This window comes from Sebastes fasciatus, chromosome 6 (genome assembly GCF_043250625.1).
Source record: "Sebastes fasciatus isolate fSebFas1 chromosome 6, fSebFas1.pri, whole genome shotgun sequence".
In the NCBI taxonomy this organism is placed as follows: domain Eukaryota; kingdom Metazoa; phylum Chordata; class Actinopteri; order Perciformes; family Sebastidae; genus Sebastes; species Sebastes fasciatus.
The window spans coordinates 10,253,357-10,275,738 of record NC_133800.1 but is presented as its reverse complement, the minus strand read 5'-3'; the positions used below and the strand labels follow the sequence as shown (position 1 = coordinate 10,275,738).

At 41.6% G+C, this 22,382-nt stretch overlaps 2 protein-coding genes across 3 annotated transcripts in view; both read right to left on the bottom strand.

The window, feature by feature from the left end:
• LOC141768984 (dual specificity testis-specific protein kinase 1) overlaps nucleotides 1–15,072 on the bottom strand; it is a 30,782-nt gene extending 15,710 nt beyond the window's left edge. The window contains exons 1-2 of one of the 2 annotated variants that reach the window (XM_074637570.1): nucleotides 14,838–15,072; nucleotides 13,026–13,098 (exon numbers count right to left, since the gene is read on the bottom strand). In XM_074637570.1, coding sequence (XP_074493671.1) covers nucleotides 13,026–13,056 — 31 coding nt within the window. In that variant the 5' untranslated portion in view covers nucleotides 13,057–13,098; nucleotides 14,838–15,072. The remainder of the gene's footprint in view (nucleotides 1–13,025; nucleotides 13,099–14,837) is intronic. The other variant, XM_074637571.1, reaches the window with a different exon arrangement.
• A 4,534-nt stretch (nucleotides 15,073–19,606) lies between these two features.
• On the bottom strand, nucleotides 19,607–20,952 carry LOC141768981 (beta-1,3-galactosyltransferase 2-like). The gene has a single exon (XM_074637567.1). It carries the CDS (start codon nucleotides 20,831–20,833, stop codon nucleotides 19,853–19,855), a length of 981 nt encoding a protein of 326 aa, XP_074493668.1. The 5' UTR covers nucleotides 20,834–20,952; the 3' UTR covers nucleotides 19,607–19,852.
• Between the last annotated feature and the right edge of the window lie 1,430 nt (nucleotides 20,953–22,382).

Here is a 22,382-nt window from a genome sequence, read left to right as displayed (position 1 = left end):
TTGGGTGGATGGCTGAGTCAAAAACTACCTGACTTTCAACTGGCGTTCATGTCCCGTGTGAAACCAGAAGTCAACGTTGATTTATTTGTCACGTAACTTACATATAAGTGACACCGTTTCTGAAATTATTTTAACCCAAACCACGATATTTTCCTAAATCTAACTAGGTAGCTTTATTGCCTAAACCTAAAGACGTTATTTGCTGTGAAGACATATATTTTGAAAAGACTGTATGCATGTAACAAACGGAAATTGACACATGTAGGAAAATCGCCATCTGCAGCGGTAGTTTTGCCAGTGGTAGTTTGTGTGTGAATGCCGAGGCTGCCCAGCACACCCGGTGAAACACAAGAGCAGAGCGGTGAGCTGTTGCAGAATGAATATAAAGGAAACACTGATTAGTGTACAATGAATAGACATGCAAAAATGTTGATTTAGAATTTGAATGTCAACGTTATGAATGAAGCTTTGAACTAGCGCAGTTAGTGGAGCGGCTAACATCCATTTTTCAGTCAAATCGTGCAAATAGTGATACAAGCACCAAATTTGGCATGATGATTCCCAAGGGGTCACTTAGCAAATATAAACGATCGGCCACTTGAAAATCCAAGATGGCCACCAAATTGACCTGCCGTTAATGGTTTCTCTCATAGAAATTCATCTACTTGGTCGATTTGAGTGATCTTGGTGTCAAATTATGTGTTTTCTAGCATGCTGGATTTTATTTTGATAGTTTTAATAATTTTGATCTGCAATATGGTGGCCATTTTTCAAGATGGCTGTCAAATTTACTCGCGGAGAATGTTTTTCTTAAAGAAATGCATGTACTTGGTCAACTTGAACGATTGTGATATAGAATTATATGTTTTCTGGTATGCTATCTAATTTTACAGCTTTAACATCCTCCAATACGTTTTTTTTTAAACTTTTGGCTGTCCGGTGAGTCTTTGCTTTGTGGTGTTTGCATGGCTCAATTGGCTTGTAGGCCTACTGTTGTAGATATCAATAGCTGCTGTTGCCATAGGTGTAGGGGCTTAGTGGTAGAGGTAGTACCTTTGTTTCAGAAGTCAGCCACATCCTCCAGGATGGACTACTGGCACTGGTTCTCACTACTTGCCCAACTCTCACCTATGGACTTGGACTTGGACTTATATAGCGCTTTTCTAGTCTTCCGACCACTCAAAGCGCTTTACACTACATGTCAGTATTCACCCATTCACACACACATTCATACACTGATGGCAGAGGCTACTAAGGTGCCAACTTTGCCCATCAGGATTTAATCTAAATACTCATTCACACACCGATGGCTATGCCTCCGGGAGCAATTTGGGGTTAAGTGTCTTGCTCAAGGACACATCGACATGTGACCCGGAGCAGCCGGGGATCGAACCACCGACCTTCCGATTGGTGGACAACCTGCTCTACCCTCTGAGCCACAGCCGCCCTATGGCTCCATGAAGTTGCTAGTGCACGGCAACGGCCACACCCCGGGACACCTTGTTGGCTCACGGGCTGAACTAGGTGAGGGTAGCACACAGAGTCTCTCTGTGATGGAGTATGTCTAGCTCCAAATGTCAAAGTGCATAGAGTCAACGAACCAGCCATCTTTATCCATAAGGTTCCAACCCAACTGCCAGAATTGTCACAACAGCAGAGAACTGTAAAGGAGTGATTGTCGGGCACTACCAGGGCACTGGTGACAATCGCTGCTGTGTAACTCAGAATGGGGTTTAACGTCAGCTAAGTAGGATTCAGCATTATACTTAGTGTCCCAAATGCTGCTTACTACCAACCCCTGATCAGTTTTAAGCAGCCACACCTGAATCGACAGGATGTGCAAGCGCGGGAGAGCCATGCTGAGGATAATGGGGTTTCAGTTATCCAGATAGTGTACAGATTGCGTAAAATAATGCATGAACCTAGCTATATCCCATACAAGCAAGTGCCCATGATACAGGGTGGTAAAAGGATAAACCTTCGACCCTAAACATCACAATGGCTTTAAACCAAAAATCAACTGAAAAATGTTGACACACTGACTGGGCCAAGTTTTGCCTTTGTCAAATGGACAAGAATGAGGGCCTTACTTCTCCACATATAAATCCCAACAAAAGAGTAGGTGATGGGTACAGCCTCTTGGCAAGGAAAATTCCCAGATTCCATGCAGTCAGTCAGCTACCAGTCAAGCGTGACCCAGCAAGACTAGACGACGGTAGTGGGATAGAGGAAACCTTGATGAAGAAATAACACCAAGTTACAAAGAGCTGAAAAGAGATCAACCCCTTCAACTGTTACAGATGAGAACAGCTGCAACAAAATACCACAGAGGGTCAGAGATACTCTATCCCCCAAATGCTTTCTGTGCGAGGAAGAAGGGGGCAACTTAAGATAAGCAATGACCATGAAAATGAATGAAAGACTAAATGACTGTGCAAAACTTTCAGTGATGGAAAGCGCCTTCTCAAACTGAGTGCTGGAGATGTCATCCTGCTTGCTTGGCTGCTCTGTACAAACGAGAACGAGCCTATCTGAATGCCCAACAGCTGCAGAAGAAAGAAGAGCTGGCCCAGAAGAAGGAAGCAAATATGGAGAAGCAGTCCACCTGGCAAAGATTGCTCAGATGATACGTCGTGACATGTTTCAGCATAAATCAGAATTCAACAGCACGTCTCATGATGGGTACCTTGAAGATACCGTCACACCATTCCTGCTTCAGTTTGTATGTATGATTGAACATGGAGTTGATATCAAGTCACAACTCCAGAATGGCGCATCAAAATCTGACTTTGCAACTGTTACAGTACAGCTGTTTTGCCAAATACAGGGAAGGATTGCAGGTCCACAGGCACTCCAAGGACAGGAAGACACCTTTTGCTATGTATGTTGGCCTGTCTGTGTTTGCCAAGACCAGAAAGAGGCAACTGATATATATGTTGGTGTGGGAACCTCATGGATAAAGATGGCTGGTTCGTTGACTCTATGCACTTTGAAATTTGGAGCTAGAAATACTCCATCACACAGAGACTCTCACCTAGTTCAGCCCGTGAGCCAACACGGTGTCCCGGGGTGTGGCCGTTGCCGTGCACTGGCAACTTCATGGAGCCATAGGTGAGATTTGGGCAGGTAGTGTGAACCAGTGCCAGTAGTCCATCCCGGAGGATGTGGCTGACTTCTGAAACAAAGGTACTACCTCTACCACTAAGCCCCTACACCTATGGCAACAGCAGCTATTGATATCTGCAACAGTAGGCCTACAAGCCAATTGAGCCATGCAAACACCACAAAGCAAAGACTCACCGGACAGCCAAAAAGTAAAAAAAAGAACGTATTGGAGGATTTTAAAGCTGTAAAAATTATTAGATTAGATAGCATACCAGAAAACATATAATTCTACATCACAATCATTCAAATTGACCAAGTACATGCATTTCTTTAAGAAAAACATTCTCCGCAAGTAAATTTGACAGCCATCTTGAAAAATGGCCGCTATATTGAAGTTAAAAATTGTTAAAACTATCAAAATAAGATCCAGCATGCTAGAAAACACATAATTTGACACCAAGATCACTCAAATTGACCAAGTAGATGAATTTCTATGAGAGAAACCATTAACGGCAGGTCAATTTGGCGGCCATCTTGAAAAATGGCCGCCATCTTGGATTTTCAAGTGGCCGATCGTTTATATTTGCTAAGTGACCCCTCGGGAATCATCATGCCAAATTTGGTGCTTGTATCACTATTTGCATGATTTTTCCACTATCCGCTCCACTAAGTCCTTCCTTCCCTTCCCAGCCTGCCTATCAATTATTTTTAAGCTAAATAAACACAAACAGGCCTATCTGACTGGAATTTGGGACATTGAAATCTCCCAGGACACATGGTCCGGCACACACAGACATCGACTACACACACATACAAAGAGCAGAGGAGCAGAATCGGGGTGGCTTCAAATAGACCCGTGATCGATATTGGTGAACAGATTGGCCGATTTTGCTTCCAGGGATCGGACATCAGCCCCAAAACTCCTGGTCAGAGCACCCTTACTTTATTGCTCTCTGTTCCTCATAAAGGGGGCGGTCCTGACCGTATTTCAGCCACAGAGGACTGGTGTGACAACACTGAGGGTCAGAGTTTGTTTTCAACACGACAGCAGCCTCTCTCGCCTTTACAATGACGCCAGTGGAAAGCACACACTGACACGCTAACACAATTGACAGGGTTTTGTCAATCAAGCCGGGGAATCAACCCCCCGTCTATTCATGCTGCTTTTGTTCATTCGGCTTCGGACTAAACAATCAGCACACTTTCAGCTCCAACAGAGAATAATGCTTACAGTGCAGCCATGTCATCTAGCTGTCTACTTTCTACTGTCTCAATCCTTCCTCTCTCCTTTCTTTCTCTTCCTCAACAGGCCTATACTGTACATATTTTAAAGCCGTAGTTCCCAAACAGTTTTTTTGTCACGCCCCACTTTGGAAGCTGAAACGCCGGTAACAATATTGGGGAAAGTAGTAACAAATGTTGCTCCAATGCTGGCAGTAAAGCTGGCAGCCTTCATCTTATTTTAGATTTGACTGGTGCGTTTATCTTGTTCTGTTCATGTTGCGTTGCTGTCTGAATAAATCGCTCTGACTCTTATGTCTCACACATCATTTTCACAGCGGACATTTTGATATGTCATCATAGGAAAAGCACAAAATCCAATCAAAAGACTAAAACCCAAAATGAATCTGAAATTGGGAGGGAAAACATTTCTCCTACCTCTGGTGCAAATCAAATATATGTGTATCATATCTCATAAACAAATGAAACTTCCTACAATAATGTTCATAATAATAATATTTCACTTATTTTTTGTTCAGTTTTAAACGTTCTGCAGTTTGTGTCTCCTTTCCTGTTTCTTACTCTCCATTTCTCTATTCCACATTCCTTTTCCCACTTCTCCACAGTTAGTTCCATCCAAACCAGCATACAGGAACCATAATGACCACAAACCGGTGGAAAAACATGGATATCCAATCGGTTATGTCATTTGGGAACATTCAGAACAATTTGAAGCCTGCAGTTTGGGTTTACCACATGTCATGATCAAGAATCTGGTCACACATATCAACAGCTCTACCGCACAGTAAGGATTTAAAACAGTATGTACCAATATGGAACAATGATTCATTTGGCTGTTGTGTTGTCAGTTCTGACTCAGATATCTTCTTGCATGCGAGCCAAGACGTGATTCTTCAACAGCTCCGTGGGATGGGAAGGTTACACAAGCAGCATGCGGGAAATATGTCTGTCTGCGGTGAAGGTCCGTTATCACAACCCGCTGTGAGTTTGACCTGCGTCTGACCACACACAACCATCAACAGGAAGATCGGGGCTGGCCATCGCCATGCTGACGTCCTCTCAGCTGATAAGGAATGCTGCTCATGAAAGCTTCACAGTAAAAATCAGTTTGCACCAAAGCGAGATTTTTTGCGTCTCTCAGGATAAGGAATTTCTCTGAGGAATGTCCAAAAGATCAGACTGGGGTGTGACGTTAGCTCAAAGCAGAGAGCATTTGTGTGTTGTGTCTGTTTATACACTTTGACAAATGACTTCTGAGCAGCCACGAAGGACTGCGTCATCTCCCAAACAGGGAGATTCACGTCATTAGGTGACGACAAGGTGGTGGCCCACACTTGAAACACCAAATAGGTTAATGTATTGATGTCAATCTAACATCTCAGGGGACATACAATGGGTCATGTCCAGTTGTAGGACATAGCAAAGCAGAAAATGAATGCCAACTAAGTCTGGAATTGAGTCAGGGTGTGGATAACAGCATCCTCTGAGCCCCAATGACTTCAGGCGTAAAGTATGTACACGACAAGGGCAAATGTGCCCCAGCAGAGCATTAATCTGCCTTCCACTCATGACATTTTTGGCTGCGGCCTCGTGCATTAAAAGTTGAGCAACTGGCCTGCGCCATTCCACAGTAGCTGTTACTGTAACCGCTTCATGGATTTTCCAAAGCAAAGTGACGCTCGTCGGAGAGCCACAGCAGCCCCCGGAGCACTGCCTTCCTCTGCAGCTTTCTGAAGGCAGCAGAGATGGCGGGCGGGGAGCAGTGACATAACGGATTGGTTGACATCGGATCAATAAGGGACGGCCAGAACCAGACCGCACGTAGCTGTGGCTCCCCACTGGCGTCAACCACACTTGGTGGTGGTGGAGGCATAAATGATGAGTTACGCCACTGTTGCACAACATAATTTACGTGTTTACACATTAGGGCACGAAGGATACAGGGCTCGTTTTAATACCGATATACTTTATAAGTTAGAACACTGTCCCTCTGAAAGCAGAAATAAAGAAAGATGCACATATACTCAACTCTTTATGGTTCAACTAAGGTGTTATTGGGCGTCTGAAGCATGGCATACGTTTACACAATCAGTGCACACTAAATACTACAATGAGGATCGTACACAAAATGATAAAGAATACACTCTAGGCATTCATGCAAAAAAGAAATGGTATTTACACTTAGGAAAACTGTTTAGGTGATGGTAATAATAATAAAAGCATGTTAAGTTTGAGCAACATTCACTCATTAAGAGTTTTGTTTCTAGTCGTATGACATATCTAGGTGCAATATCCACTCTAATTTTAGCTCTGATTTGGTCTCCACCTGGCTCTTTAGGCAGATCTGGCTCCTTAATGTTTCACTATGTTCACCAGCTAATCACAAACAGTGGCTGTCTGCTGTTTGGTTGCTGAGCAGATAGAGTACAGCGGGTTTATCACTGTAAACAGCTGTCTGGTGCTGCTGGAAGCGAGGTAGATGAGAGTGATGAGAGTGAACCAAAACAAGTTGTGGGCTGAAAGCGTCTAAAATGCTGTGGGAATGATTCTGTGAATTCACAACAGCATCTTTCAGCCATTTTATCCATTAGTAATATAAAAATATTTATTTGTGCAATAGCAGCTTTAAGTATTAAAAGTCAAAGTAGGCATTATGCAGAATGTCCCCTTTCAGAATGTTATATTATTAGACATGTTATATTGCAGTATTATTATTTTTTTCTGATTCATTAAAGTGTAACTACATTATTAATTTAGCTGGTCGACATGGGTTTACTTTGAACTACTTTACATATCTGTAAATAGTTTGTAGCTGTAAAGTCTTAATAAAAAGTACTTGACTAAATGCACTATTCACCATTCAGTTTTTATACTTTTTACGTTTGCCTAAATGTGTTCATATTCTTCTCGTGTATATCTTATATAATTTTTTGTAATGCATCATAAGGAACTTTAGTCAAGTGTTATCTTTTCACATTTCTGCGCTCTGTTTTCTGTCCATACACCGGCTCATCATCAGTGTGTCCTTCTGAGCCGTATTGACATGAGCTTGGAGGTGGTGCAGCAGCACCGACATGCTACAATGACACACAACATCGCGTAGGTGAAGCCATTTGGTATACTATATCTTCGTGCCGATGTCTTCCAAAAATCACACTGCATTACTAATTCGGGTGACAGCTTTGAAAATAGTAATCCTCATGCTCTGTGCTATGAGCCTGCGGCAACTGTAGGCCTACGTATCCGTGGGAGCTTCCACTGCAGATCACTAGAAATCCATTCCCAACTAATGCAATATTGACATGGTCTTTTTAACAGTACGAAATGAATGTTTAGGACAATAATGGCATGATAACCCCAGTGTGTGTTCTGTACTTGATTATTCAGCCTTAGAAGTTTTTCTATAATCAGTGCAAAATAGTGCTACATTTTGGGTGTGCAAAAACATGCCATAAGTTGGCCATAATGGGGTATGTAAGATGGGAACCAGGTTTGCTGGAAGATTTATGCAGAGCGGCGGCCTTTAGCTAGCCAATGGGGCACGACATAGACACTCAAGCACTAAAAAGCATGCACACGGCCAGCCCGGCTATGTAAGCAAAGCACGGAGAAGCTCTGTTTACGTTTCATTCTCTGCTCAGGTAGACATTACTCCACTATATCTTTACATAGCAAATAGTTGTTTTGCTGCTAAATTAATGCTCTGGATATCAAATATAGCACCTTTAATACAAAGATACAGCCAGCAGCCGGTTAGCTTAGCTTAGCATAAAGACTGGAAATGGCAAACAACAAGAGAGAGCGTGTAAGTTAGAGAGCTTAAGAGGTGCTGGTAGGTGAATTTTGTTACATTTCCAGTCTTTGTGCTAAGCTACGCTAACTGGCTGCTTGCAGTAACTTCATATTTGTTGTATAGGCATGATAGTTCAGTGTGCCATCTCAATGACAGAGTAAATGAGTTTCAATTTAAATCTTTTTAACCTAGATCATATAAATAAATGTCCCTTATTGACAGTGATTCGTGAAGGCTGTTTAAAGGTCCCATATTATGCTAATTTTCAGTTTCAAACTTGTATTTTGTGTTTCTAATAGAACATGTTTACATGCTGTAATGTTCAAAAAATCCTTTATGTTCCTCATACTGTCAGCCTGAATATACCTGTATTTACCCTCTGTCTGAAACGCTCCGTTTTAGTGCATTTTGACGGAATTGCAACAGAATTGCAACAGAATTGCGTTGCTAGGCAACAGCTTGGGTCCATGTGTACTTCCTGTCAGCTGATGTCATTCACATACACTGCAACAGGAATAAACTGGGACACATTTAGAATGTTTACGTTTAAAATTGTGTCAGGGGTCTAAATATTGTATATTTGTGACATCACGAATGGGCAGAAATCCTGACAGCATGTTTCAATTGCAGAGTTTCTGAATTCGGGCTGTGTGTATTTCCCTGTGGATTGAGTGTTTTGATACTTTCACAGTATTTATATAGGACTTCGGTCTGCTTTATAATAAAAAAACATGAAATTATCACTTTTTTATAATATGGGACCTTTAATTGTTCTTAACGCCTGCTCGCTTGGAGACCTTTCCTTGGAACAGTCCTTTGTCACTCAGGAAGTGGTACATTATACATTAGTTCTTCTATGTCTTTCCGTTCCACTGCCCTCATTCACTATCTTCATTTGCCATGCTTAAGCTCAGGTTACACTGTTTAGTTAGCCACACCAGCCTAACCCTAACTCACACTGTCTGTGTTACTTCCTGTTTCTTTATACTACATTATATATCAAAGTGTCAAACCAAAACAAATAGGATCATCTAAAGAACGAAGAGTACACAATGTTTACTGTTTCAACTGTGCAACACCCAAGTCATAACTGTCATGAGGATGGAAACACTCTGAGATATAATAGAAAGCTGTTATGTGGTCATGGCTGTAATGTGCTGTGCACTGCGGTACACCACCTAATACCATGGTGAAGTAGTAACGTGGTTACTGTTGCATCCCTGCCACCAAGCTCCAAGGAAGAAGACGTCACGTCACTTAAGGGTGATTTCTGAGAAGTGATGTGTTCAGGGGTTGTACAAAAATATTAGATACTTTTTTTTTGCATACCATAAAAGCACTAGGAAGAGAATAACATCCCAAGGCCTATATTAATATGACATCTTAAAATAGGAGTGCTCAGCGAAGACCAGCTGGCTCTTAAAGTCACAGTGACGTTGGTCATGTGGTCATCAAATATATGCTAAACTTTAATAACCATAGCATGTTTTCAGATGATTTCTACAACCATTAGATCACCATTTACATCACTAAACATCTACAGCCCTTGATAATGTCTATTGAAGTTAAATAAATAGTTTATTACCTGAAAAATAATCCTGATAGTAATTATCTTGAATTAGTGAATAATTTAAAAGGCATTAGTTCAGGTCTGCCGAGAGCATTTTAACACCTGTATTACTTGACTGTTCTCATATATCCGCTGGGCCCCTTTCACTGGCACATGTGAGACCACACGGGGTATTTGTTGACACCCTGACTGCTTGTGGAAACATTAGCAGAGTGCAGACGCTTTGCTCTATATATTTTTTCGGTGAAGAAAAATACTGTTTGAGAACAACATGTCACTTGTAGAGATGGCCCGAGTGGGCTGGAAACAGTGTTGGAGGTCATGCAAAATGTGGAAACAGCACAATGTATCTCTGTCCTTTTCTACTGCGCACACACACACAAACACACACACACCACAACAACACTGAACTCATCCAACCTTCAGTGTTTGTCAAGTTCATGCTATGTAGGAAAAATGTGGCCGTGCACCAAAAGTCAACCAACATACATTCCTGAATGCAGCATTTGAAGCACGGCAACAATGTCAACATCCAGCGACAGATGTTATCATCTGGGCCCACTAGAGTTTCAGTTTCCATCATGTTAAAGTCAAAACAACACTGAGGCAACAAAAGATGAGAGATGCTCTCTCGCAGAACCATGCACACATCCGACCAATAACCTGAGTTACTCACTTGGCTTTTTAGTGATACATTTTGGTTTACTTGAATTTTTTCCTAGGTCAAAAGAAATACAACAAGTTAACTCATCCACTGAGCAAACAAACTTTAGGTTTGAAGATGCCCATAAGTCCCAGCTTGAAAAATACTGGGATTGTCCTGTTAAGCACAGACATGAGCATTAATATTTATCTTCTCATCTCACTCTCAGAAAGAAAGTGAATGTGAAAGTGTTCATCCAAAAATGTAATGTTGAACTATTCCTTTAAAGCTACAGTACAAGTGTCTTTGATGGCTGTGGTTTGGAAATAGGAGGGCGCTACCCTATAGCAAATATATCAATCACTGCACCACTAAGGGTGGGGTGATGTTGTGTCTGTAGTGGGTTACACCCAAACTCCTCATGGAAAAAAAAAAACACAACACAGCAAAGTGAGACATCACAGAGATGCTGAGATGTAAAGTTCACAGGATCGGTCTATACTTCATGGTGAGATTATTCTCAGCGTTTAACCATCTGCGAGGTGAGGGCTTCGTGCTGAGAGGTCACGACACTGGTGATGATCCAGAGGGAATCCCGGTTGAATCCGCGCATCTCCATCGTATACAGGAGAAGAAGTGCGTAGAGGATTCATCAGGATTCTCTCTCGATCTCTCCCCGCATCCATCCACTGCACAGCCTCCCACGACAAGTCTGCATATAAATCCATCTGCCTGCTTGGTGAGGGATGGAGGAGGACAACACGGCTTGCTTAGAACTGTTTTTAAACGCCTGTTGTAAACTACACGGCCGGTGCAAACATGAACCTTGTAGCTTAGTAGCCTAGGATCCAAGGCATGTAACAATAGTGTCAAGGTAAATAAAAGGCAGTAAATTATGGAGCCAGTGCTCATTACAATGTAAACAGCCACCACCAGTGATAAAAATCACTTATATTTTTACAACAAAAAAAAATTCAGAGGCTCAAGTAATTAACAAAAGATTGATATTACTTAGACCTACTATTAAATATACACTTGAATGTACTTAAAGCTGCTGTGGGGAGAAATGGAGCAAACAATTAAAAAAAGTTATTTTTATAAAACGGTCACTATATCCTGTCCGTAGTGCATGAGACAGGTAATCTGAAAAAAAATCATGTTCCTCTAGTGTCATCCGGTGCTCCTAATGGCATCTGCAAGATTTCACAAACCGGAGGAAAACAACCAACCAGAGCCAAGCTGGAGCCTTGCCGTCTCTGACCAGCTATCAATCACTCGTGAACTCGGGAATCAAACGGTCAAACTAAACAGCGCTGATCTGTAATTACTGTAATGCCTATTTCTCTCTTCAAATGTTTTCAGAAACATCTTGTAGTGTACTGTTTAGCTGTAAAATTAGAAAGTTTGTGACCGGTAGCCATGTTGAGATCTGCTGGGGAAATACGAAGCACCGCCCACCAGCCGGAGCACAGCCAATAGGAACGCTCTCTCTGAAATGACCTGTTATTGGCCAAAGTCTTCCGTCACAGGCTAGATTTTTTAAAGCCTGAAAACAGAGCCTGAGGAGGTGCAGAAGTCTGGTTTTCTCTCAGAACACTTGAATTACAATATGCTGAAAGGTTATTATGGATTTTTTGCCCAATGATGCCAAAAACTTGTTGCCTACTGAAGCTTCAAGGGTCTCGGTTTGAGGGTTTGAAAATATGGTCGGCCCTAAATTAATTCAGAGTTGCCTCTGCCAGGTTTAGGAGGGCTAACTGTATCAGTGTACCGGGTTTATTTACTGCAGCAGCCTCTAGATAGCAGAATAACGCTAGCATTGTTGTTGCTCTCGCTAACTGGAAGTAACTAGTTAAGAGATGCAGGAGATGATTGGCTGAAAGGGTCTCTCCTTTGACAACACCGCTGTCATGAAAACATTATGAAATCAAATGTGTCATTATAAAGTTAAACTTGACTTAAAATAAAAAATATCATTTGGCAAAATGCTGATATGAAATAAAAACAGACTTTTGAAAAACAGCCTTTTGAAATATAAAAAAAAAAGTATAATGAATGATGAAATAGCATTTGTTATGATTATTTATTTCATGATATCTTTTTATATTGAACACGCTGGGTCTCCTTAATGTATCTACTACTTTAAAATATACTTGAGCTCAATGATAAAACAGATTCTCTGAACAAGAGGACATTTGTAAGAGGCCATAGCGTGTACAGGATGTCTTAGACATGGAGGGCAGGTAACAGGACACTTCTCTCTGAACACGTTTAGAAAGGATGCTGAGCAAAGGTCTTTCTATTTCAGAACAATGCAAAGCTAAACACAATCACTGTACGGCAGATTCACCTGCTCAAAGCACCAGTTCATCAGAGACACAATAACATACAGGAGACGCAACAATTTAACACACACACAGTAACTGCTGACATCAAGCAATGCAGCACTACACAGATCACAGGTCAGGACAGGCGCCAAAGTTGTGGTTTCTCAGTTCAGTGTCAGAAAACTTCAGTTTGTCACCAACTTACTTTTGCGTGAGTCTTACATATGACACACAGATATGTAAGTCATCAAAATCACTTCCTCTTGGTAAATACACAATCCATGAAATGTATGCACTCAGAAATGTAAACAATATGAAGAAGAGTTGAAATCTCTCAATACTTACTCCATTGATCTATTAAGCTATTCATGTGCATCTTGTGGATGGTGGAACAAACCCAGAGGTCTCTGTGCAGAAACTGAGGAGGAACCACATACATGCAACAGCAGATGAGCAAAAGCACAGACACGGGACTTTACACAATATATATACAACACATACTGTATGGGATGAAGCAGGCAACACTGAAAACTAACATGGTAGACAGACTGGTAGTCTTGAATTGTAGACATCAGACAATGTTTCTTTCAAATATGTCACAGATGAGTTTATTTCCTGCCTGGTGACAAAGACAGGGATGCATTATCCAGTAGACACAGATCAACATCAGCATTCATTTGAAGTTGTGTTTCACCTGATGAATCTAAGTCATTAGTCACTCCTCTGTTTTTAGTCCAACTCCTCTAAGAAAAATATCTGTCTGTTTAGCTGATAAATCCATTATGTTCACCAGCTACTCGCTAACTTTGTCTGTCTGCTATTTGATGTTAGCCAGGTAGCGTTTAGTGGATTTATAATGTTTATTTCACTGAGAACAAATGCTGGTTGGCAACAACGTTGATTAGAGTTCTTAGAACCAAAACAATGAGCTGAAAAATGCTTATAATAATTCTCTGTGGTTCGTCACTGCAAGCAACATATTTTACTCAACACTTTGTCATTTGACCCATTGTTGATATAAAATAATATTTAGTGCAGATTTAAGGATATGCATTATGTAATAGTAATATCAAGTGAAATATTATAGGTTTTAAAATTGCATTTGGACACAGGAGCCCTCAAGATGGGATAAAAGGGGTCGGGGTCAGATTGGGGTTTGAGGTCGGGTCAGGTCAAACAAACATAGGACTTTCACCCAGGAGAAAGGTTTGTGTCTCGTGTGAAACCAAAAGTCAACGTTGACTTAAGAGATACTATAATTCAAGCCAAACTATTGTGTTTTTACTAAACCTAACCAAGTAGTTTTGTTGCCTAAACGCAACCAGGTAGCCTAACATTAGTTTTGTTGTGCTTTTGTTTTGTTTCAATTTACCACGTTAATCACGTGTTTAAAACTGCCACCGTGATCCGGGAGAAAATATGTTTCCCTTGAAACGAAGGTTAATTGAGAATGCAGTTTAGTTGTATAGGAACGTCATTTTGTAGGAGACAGAGTCGACTACCTGACTTTTTCTACCTTTCAGTAGCTGGTGACCCATCTTAGTTAGTGACGTTTCGAGCCAATGCTCTTCTTTAGACTTAATAAATCTGCACAGAGTCATGTGACCAGAGCGTTTACCTTTAAAGATGGCATCTCTGTGCAGATTTATTAAGTCTGAAGAATAGCATTGGTTCGAAACGTCACTTACGAAGATGTGCCAATAGATTGCACTTAAAGGGAGCTACAGTGACCTTCTTTTGCATTTTCTATTGCGGTCTTCTACTGATCCAGCATCTGCCTACTTCGATTTTGGATGTGCATGACCACTTTTCGTTGTTTGTAATAGCTGGTGACCCTTTACATTTATTATGGGACCCCTTCGGGGGTCAAAATCCCTAGGTTGGGAACCGAACACTGCACGGAATAATGTCTATTGTTGTCATTAGTAAGTTTACATGTACTGTAATAAGCCTTTTTGTACAAGCTATTCCTGTAATTCTGCTATTCAGTAGTAAATTCATAGTGATTTTTATGCCTGATTGTTAATATCTTTATATCATTGAACAGACTCACATATTTACATAGAAATCTTGCAGTTTAGAGTTTTCACTTCTTTAGATTTCCTTTTTAAACTTTTCTACCAAACACAGAAGACAACAAGCAAATACTTTACTTACATATATAATCAGTCCCAGTGTCGTTGTAGGCAGCTCAGGTGTAGCAGCAGCCTATAAAGAAGTCAGTGAAGTATTGTGCATCCTTTATCCGTCTGGCTCTGTGTGTTTGTCTCTGCAGGCTGTAAACTGTCTCCTCTCAGCTAAACTCACACTCCTCTTGAAGGCGGTGCATTCTGCTTCCTGCAGCTTACCTCTCTATGGTTGTGGTAGTGAAACAACGAGCCTCTCTAATGCAAATGCATGTTTTATGGGTTGTCTTAGGAACCAGCCAGTCTCATCAGCACGTCGGTGGATGTAACTCCACCCCCGGGTAGAGGAGGAGGAGGAGGAGGAGGAGGAGGCTGGCAGAGCAACAGGCAGGCCTCCAAACCACAAACACTGTTCACTGATGGAGATGTGATATTTGAGTTTTTGTTGAAAGCAGATATTATTATGCCATTATGTATTCTTTTATAGAGCTATTTGTCAACCCTTGCAGGCCCCCCAGGCAGCACTTTACAATAATAATAACAGCATTGAGCCTTTTTTGCCTTATAATGACTATATGAAGAGGAGTATACAGTCTCTTCTGGATGCTGTTTGTGCTGATCAGAAGTATCCAGATACAGCACAGAGGTGGGAGTGTTGAGAACAATGTGTAGAGAACTGGCCCCAGAGCAGCAAACTCCCACTCACAGTCAGTGTGGGGAATGAATAGACTCAAACAGAACTGGCACACAACAAATAACAGACTCTCTATGGAGAATGGAGGAGAGCTTTATACATGATGAAATGGGAAGAAGAACAACAACAACATCACAGGCTCATTTAAAGGCTGGTAAGCTTCATGTTACTTTACCAGATACATCATAAAATACTAGGCGTGCTTGTGAACGACTGAGCATGATGGAGATATCCATTTCAGATTTTACAAAGATTTTAATAAAATAAATGTGAATTATTTTAAAAGATACAAACTCAACTTGTTCGCAGCCTTGTTGCTCAAGAGCTGAGGAATATTAACGTGACCACAAGAGAGTGTGTTGTGTTTTCTGACAGGGTTTGATGTGATGTTAGATAAAGGGCTGGCACAACATCAGTCTCCTCCTCCCTGTGATGAAGACACACTGATCTGTTTTGGTTTACGGCCAACTCAGAGGAAGAAAAACAACTGCGGAGCGTTGTGGTTGTTGTGAGGCGGCTGTATAGGTGTTGCAGGTTTTTGCGGTGAGGCTGCAATCTGCTGATGCTCAGCCTCACCGGTGAATCACGAAGCAGCAGCCGTCTCCTTTTATACTTTCAGCCAGCAGGCCAGTCATTACACAGCATCTAATCACCATCATCCAATCTGGTGCTTTTTATAAGCAACAGGCAGAAATCAGAGAGGCAACTAAATCAATTAGGTATTTAAAGATATGGCCTTTTTGCAATAGTATATGCCAACAGTGTAGCACCAATTAATAGCGTACAATTAAATGTACCAACATAATCAGAGCTACATTACAGTTTTCACTCACACCTATAATTTTTTATAATTTTAAAAAAATGTCCATATTCTCACTTTCGTCTGCATTCTCATGTTCCACATTGCTCCATATTTCCAGTGAAAGTACTGCACTGCTGTACAATTTTGCAGTATTTTGAGGTACTTGTACTTTATCACTTGTAGGCTACTTTTAGTATTCTCTTTTGATGTTACTTCATACTTGCACTCCACATGTCGGAGAGAAATACTGCATGTTGTATACTTCTTACTACTGACTGGTTACTCTGACTTTATGAGGTCAACGTATAAAATACGACGGCATAGTTAGAGGTTAAAGGTCGTGCACACCCGCAGGTGTTGGGAACAGCTATACTGGGATTTGCCTGCACCAAACTTAATGAAGCTTTCTTGTCTAAACCATCTCAGTGGCGTCTTTCTTCAACTTTTATTTCTATAGTCGGAGTCCTAAACTCTTTGTTATTCATCCCTACATTTCAGTGAAAATCAGACAAAGCATATAATCCTGTTCCATCATAGAGCTGAATAAGTGAGAAACACCTGTACATGGATGTGTAAAGGCTATAGCCTAAAAAGCCGCTTATATTTGAATGTATTCATCTATATAAATATATAACTTTTGAGGACAAGATAATATTTTGTGCAAACAAGATTTTAAAAATCTAAAAAAATAAACACTCTGAAAAGGTGTCATAACAATTACTTTTACTTTTGATTTGATACTTGAGTACATTTTGCTGATAATACTTACTGAACTGTGTGCAAGTATTTTTATATTAATATTTTTTACTTGGTTCTAAATAATTCTTCCATCACACCTTATGTTCATATCTGCATTTTAACGACACACTTACACAAAAACACTGCGTTCAATATTTGAGCCACGACTTTTATTTGGTCTGAAATGGAAACAGCATTTTTATTCCAGCATGACAAACTAAAAGTCTCCAAAGACACCAAGGTAGCAGCAGCAATAGTAACAACACAACAATAACAGCAGTAATAAAACTGTGAAAGAAAACATAGCGAATAACACTGGCAAATTAAAATTAATTGACACACTGACAAACAAGTGGATGCAGTATATTTTCTCATTGATATGGCGTAAGAAATAGCTTAAAGAGCCAGTGATGAGGTATCTGTGAGGCATGTTGGTGTACAGTACATCACAGTCAGCAGTCATCAGACGGCTGCAACTTAAAGGGAGGTCTAACGATCTAAAGATCATATAGTCTATCTGCAGTAGGCACTGAGTCAACAGCAATGTCCATATATACACTATAACCTAAGTAGCATCTGCTGGCACACACTGCCACCAGCTGGTTATGGAGTGCAACTACAACACATGCAGAAATAGGCACACAGTCATAAGAGGCACACTGTAAACAAATAGGCACAGTAATAATCTGATATAAAATAAGGTTACAGGTTATCTTATAAAGTCTACATTTTCTCTATATTATACAGTAGCAGTGCAATGTGTTTTTTAGCATAATGTTTGCTGGGTAATGTGGCTCCATGTCATTTTACCGAACATGTGGACCCCAAACCCATCAGGCACTAACAGAAGAATAAGTGCAATTACAGTAAAATTGGATTTATATCCAAATAGTCTTTGGTGTAAACTACAAATTCTTGAGAATACAGTATGTCATCTACAACCCTGTAGAACAGACATGTAGTTTATTTTTCCAGCACTTTGGGTGAACAAGTTGAAGCGACTCAACTTGCCGACAGTAAATATCTCGTGTTGCTTCCTCTCGGGCTGAAATCCATTTCATGCAATCAGCCCGTGACAGACATCTTTTAACAGTTACCTTCATTATCAGTTAGAACTGAAACAACTGATCGATCAGTCCAACGACAAAAAAAAGGTCACTATTCGGTTGGAAGAGGTAGGAGGCTGATCTGGATGTTAATACCGATGTGATTGAACCCTGAATAAACTGTGTGTACACACATTTTTCACTATTTACTGATATTAAATAAAATTATTAATCATTTAGTTTAAATCGGCTAATTGTAGTTCTAATTTTAATTTATTTATTGATTATTTTATATTTTTTATGAATTGTTCTGGTCTATAAAATATCAGAAATGAATGAAAAATGCCTACAAAACAGAGACAGGCAGCCAATTTTTCAGCATATTTCTTGTTAAATGATGTAAACAACTGACCGAACAACAACATAGAAGTTTTTGTCAATTAACTATTTGATGAGTCCACTAATTATTCAAGACCTACATTCTTTATCTTCTCTGTAAAAGAGACTCAATGAGACCCGTCGAGCAACAGAAAATCTACCTGCAATTCTTTTGATAAGCAAATATTCTCTAGTTGCTGCTTTACTTTGTCTTACGACCATAAACTGAATATGTTGGTTTAGACAATACGAGACATTTGAAGATGTCAACTTGAGCATTTCTCTGAAATCCAGCAATTGATTAAATACTCAGCAGTTAGTTGCAGACAGTTTTCATTGTCAATGAATGTGTCGATTGTTTAGTTTCAGTTTTTCAGAGAAGTTTAGTTTTAGTTTGTATATATTTAGTTCCAGAGCTATAATGTCTCTGAAGTAGGCAGCTACATATTCATACAGAATACATGTTTTGAACTGTGTAGGAATGGCCTTAATGTTTAAATCTTTAGATTTGGGAATCAACTTGAGTCCAACAAACAACCAGTTGGTCAACATTACACCTGAGCTGAATGGCTTGGTGGTTTCATGGCATTTGATCGAACAACAATATTTAAATCTTGTTATTTAATTCTAAAAGACTAGACTACATGTGAAAAAAACAACAGTGATTAATTAGCTGTTGTCCCTGAATTGGGACGCAATTTAAAGCAATTGCAGCGCGGGAACCTTCTCCTGGAAGTCGGTTCATTTTCTGTGGTTAAAAGTCACGAGAGTTGACGGATATTCATGCGGTCTTCTTCTAACGGTAGTGATATATTAGAGCTAAAAAAATAAACTGAAATTAATAAAAAAAATATATTTTTAATCCTTTTTTAACCAGGCAATATCGTTTTAGTTTAGTTTCACCTAATGGATATTGTTTTTCATTTAGTTTTGGTTTTGTTGCATATGTCTGTGATTTGTGAGCAGTTCAATTAAAGAGTCGTGTTACCTTCTCTGGTTGTTTGGAGTTAAACTAACCAGGACTTTGCAATAAAAAAAGATTAGAGAAAAGTCAGAAAATATAAGTATTGCATGAAAAGGGACTCCCAACCCCTTGGAGGGGTCCTGATCCCAAAGGTTGGGACAACATTGTTGTCAATTAATTTTGCTGATTGACCAATTGATTCATTGACAAACTCATTTCAGAACTTCATTCTTTTACATCTTTGTAAAGATGTGTTTAATTCCCTGATCATTAATAGTATTTATATAATTTAACTCCCAGAATTTCTTATGTTTGCTAATAAAACTAACCCTTTAACCTGAACCCCCCCACCGACCCCAGTGGCTGTGTGTTGAATGGCTTTTTGTTCCTTTACAGCAGGCTACTGATTTCACTATTGCTCGTCTTAACGGTGAAACACTTGGTAACAGCTGCTGTGGCCTTTGGAGAAGTCCTGCCACATGTGCAGCAGCTGTGATGGCTTAAATCTGTTGGCGAGGACCAGTCCGGCAAACGTGCACCTGTCGTACTCCAACTGTCGGATCTCAAACAGGTTCCTGAAGGTCAGCAGGCTGAGGGAGTACACCGGCCGGACGTTCAGCACGCGCAGACACAGCCCCACGTAGACGTCCTCCAGGGGGATCATCCTGACGAACCTGGACGCCCAGGAGATCCTGGCGGCCAGGTCTGCGGAGAAGACGTACCCGGCTCCGGACACGTACGGTGGGAAGCTGTCCTCCGGGTACAGCTCTTCCGAGACGTGCCACTTGCTGTTACCGTCCCTCCTCGGTCTGCCATCGCTTATCAGGGACCCCGTGATGAACCCCCGCCCGGGGGACCTCCTCAGCCTCCTGATGAGGTGGAAGACATTCACGAAGACGTCAGCGTCCACCTTCATGGCGTAGGAGGCGTCTGGGCAGTGGGTCGCCAGCCAGTTCATCATCATCATGGTCTTGATTGTCAGGTTCTGGTAGCTGTCCTGGAAGTTCATCTGGATGATGTCTCCATGTGTCCTACTCTCCTCCTCCAGCTCGGCCTGGATGCTGCTGGACACCTGTCCCCCATCAGGGAGACCCACATAGAACAGAGTTAAAGTGTCCTCACCTGGAGCACCCCATGTCTTCCTGATGGCCTCCCTGGCTAGGACCTCCAGAGGAGCAACTGGGACCATGAACACCAGGAAGGGGGCTCTGGTTCTGTCCTTGCATACTGCAGGCTGGTTGAGGTGATACTGGTATGTCTCAGGGGAGATGAGGCGGTACTCCTCCACCGGGAGTGGACTTATTGGCTTGGGCGGATGTTTTCTACTCACTAGGACATGGACAGACAGGAAGAGCACCACTGAGACGGAGAGTAACTTCACTAACCTCCAGTAAGGAGTTCTCATCGCCTCAAAGGTCTCCTGTTCAGCCGGTAGTCCTCCTGGTTCAAGTCCACAAATGAAACACAGAGTATTAGTGTCGGAGGACAGAGCGGGCAGTCCCGTCTCAACCCGTCTCAACCCGTCTCAACAACTCCCAGCAGGGCGAACCCGGAAATGGATACCTGCCAAACACAGCCACGTGACATCCTGAACACAAACCCAGCAGGAGGGATAGGTCGACACGGTGTGCGTGACGTCATAGGAGCCTCGTTGTGATTGGTGGGTTTCATACAACCACACACGGCGGGACTTCAAGCAGCTGTTAGTGCTGTTGATACTAGTGATGGGAAGTCAGGCTCTTTTTAGTGAGCCAGATCATTTGGCTCAGCTCACCAAAGAAGAGCCGGCTCTTTCGGCTCCCAAACGGCTCTTCGTTTTCTGCGTTTTATAATTCAGCCAAATTTAGTTTAGCTGTTTTGACCTATGATTAGTATGCGTGCACATATATCACTTAAATTATTCAATGTAATTATAGTAAACCTTACATCACATCAGCCCTGTTCTGGCATCCCTCCATTGGCTCCCTGTAAAATTCAGAATCAACTTTAAGATATTGCTAATTACATTTAAAGGGACTATTTGTAACTTTGTACGCGCATAAATGTAGCGGGTCGTCACACATGCGCGCTCACATATGCGCGTTCGCGTGTGGCCGCTGCCTCTCCAACTCTGCCTGCCTGCCTTCGCTCAGAGAGCGCGCGCGTTCTCAGCTCGCTCCACCTCTAGACGTGAACGCGCGCTCACTCCTCACTGCAGAAGAGTTAGTTTAGCTCTGAGAATATCTAGTGAATGCACAGTGGACGTTTGTGCAGAAAAAAAATGCTGCAGCTCCTCCAGACCAACAGAGGTTTCCCGTGTCTTGTGAAGTGTGGGAGCTCCTTAGCTAGTAACGTTACCCTCTCGTTACCGACCGGGTGCCGGTGTCTCCTCTGCTCTCTCCGGCTGCGGGAGGAGAGAGCAGGGAGACACGCTGCAGAGCGCCGCTGCTTCAGCCTGCACTGATGCAGGAAAAGCCAACACTAGGATCAGATCTAAATCATGTTCATGGAGAGACCTTCGTCTGGTCAGCTAACATTACTGCCAAGCAGCTGAAATATAGAGTGATATTGTGGTTTTAGCTGACTTGTGTCGCCTCACTGTTTTGAGTGATACTCGTTCAGGTATATTGAGAGCGAGCAAGCGCGAGCCCGACGCTGACTTTCGTTGATTTCACGGCCACAGGTGTCGCTGTTAAGAAGCATTTCTGAAAGTTACAAATAGTCCCTTTAAGGCACTGCATGACCTCGTCCCCAGTTACATTTCTGATCTCTTAGTTCCATATTCGACCTGTCGAACACTTCAATCCTCTAATCTTGGCCTTTTATCTATCCCCCCGCTCAAACTGCAAAACAAAAGGGGATCGGGCCTTTTCTGTCTTAGCCCCAACTCTCTGGAATCACCTCCTCCAATCTATTAGAGCTGCTGAATCTCTGGACTGTTTTAAGCGGCTTCTAAAAACTCATCTTTATAGGCA

Coding starts and splice junctions, on each gene's coding strand:
- LOC141768981 (XM_074637567.1), bottom strand. CDS start 20,833: ATGAGAACTCCTTACTGGAGGTTAGTGAAGTTACTCTCCGTCTCAGTG.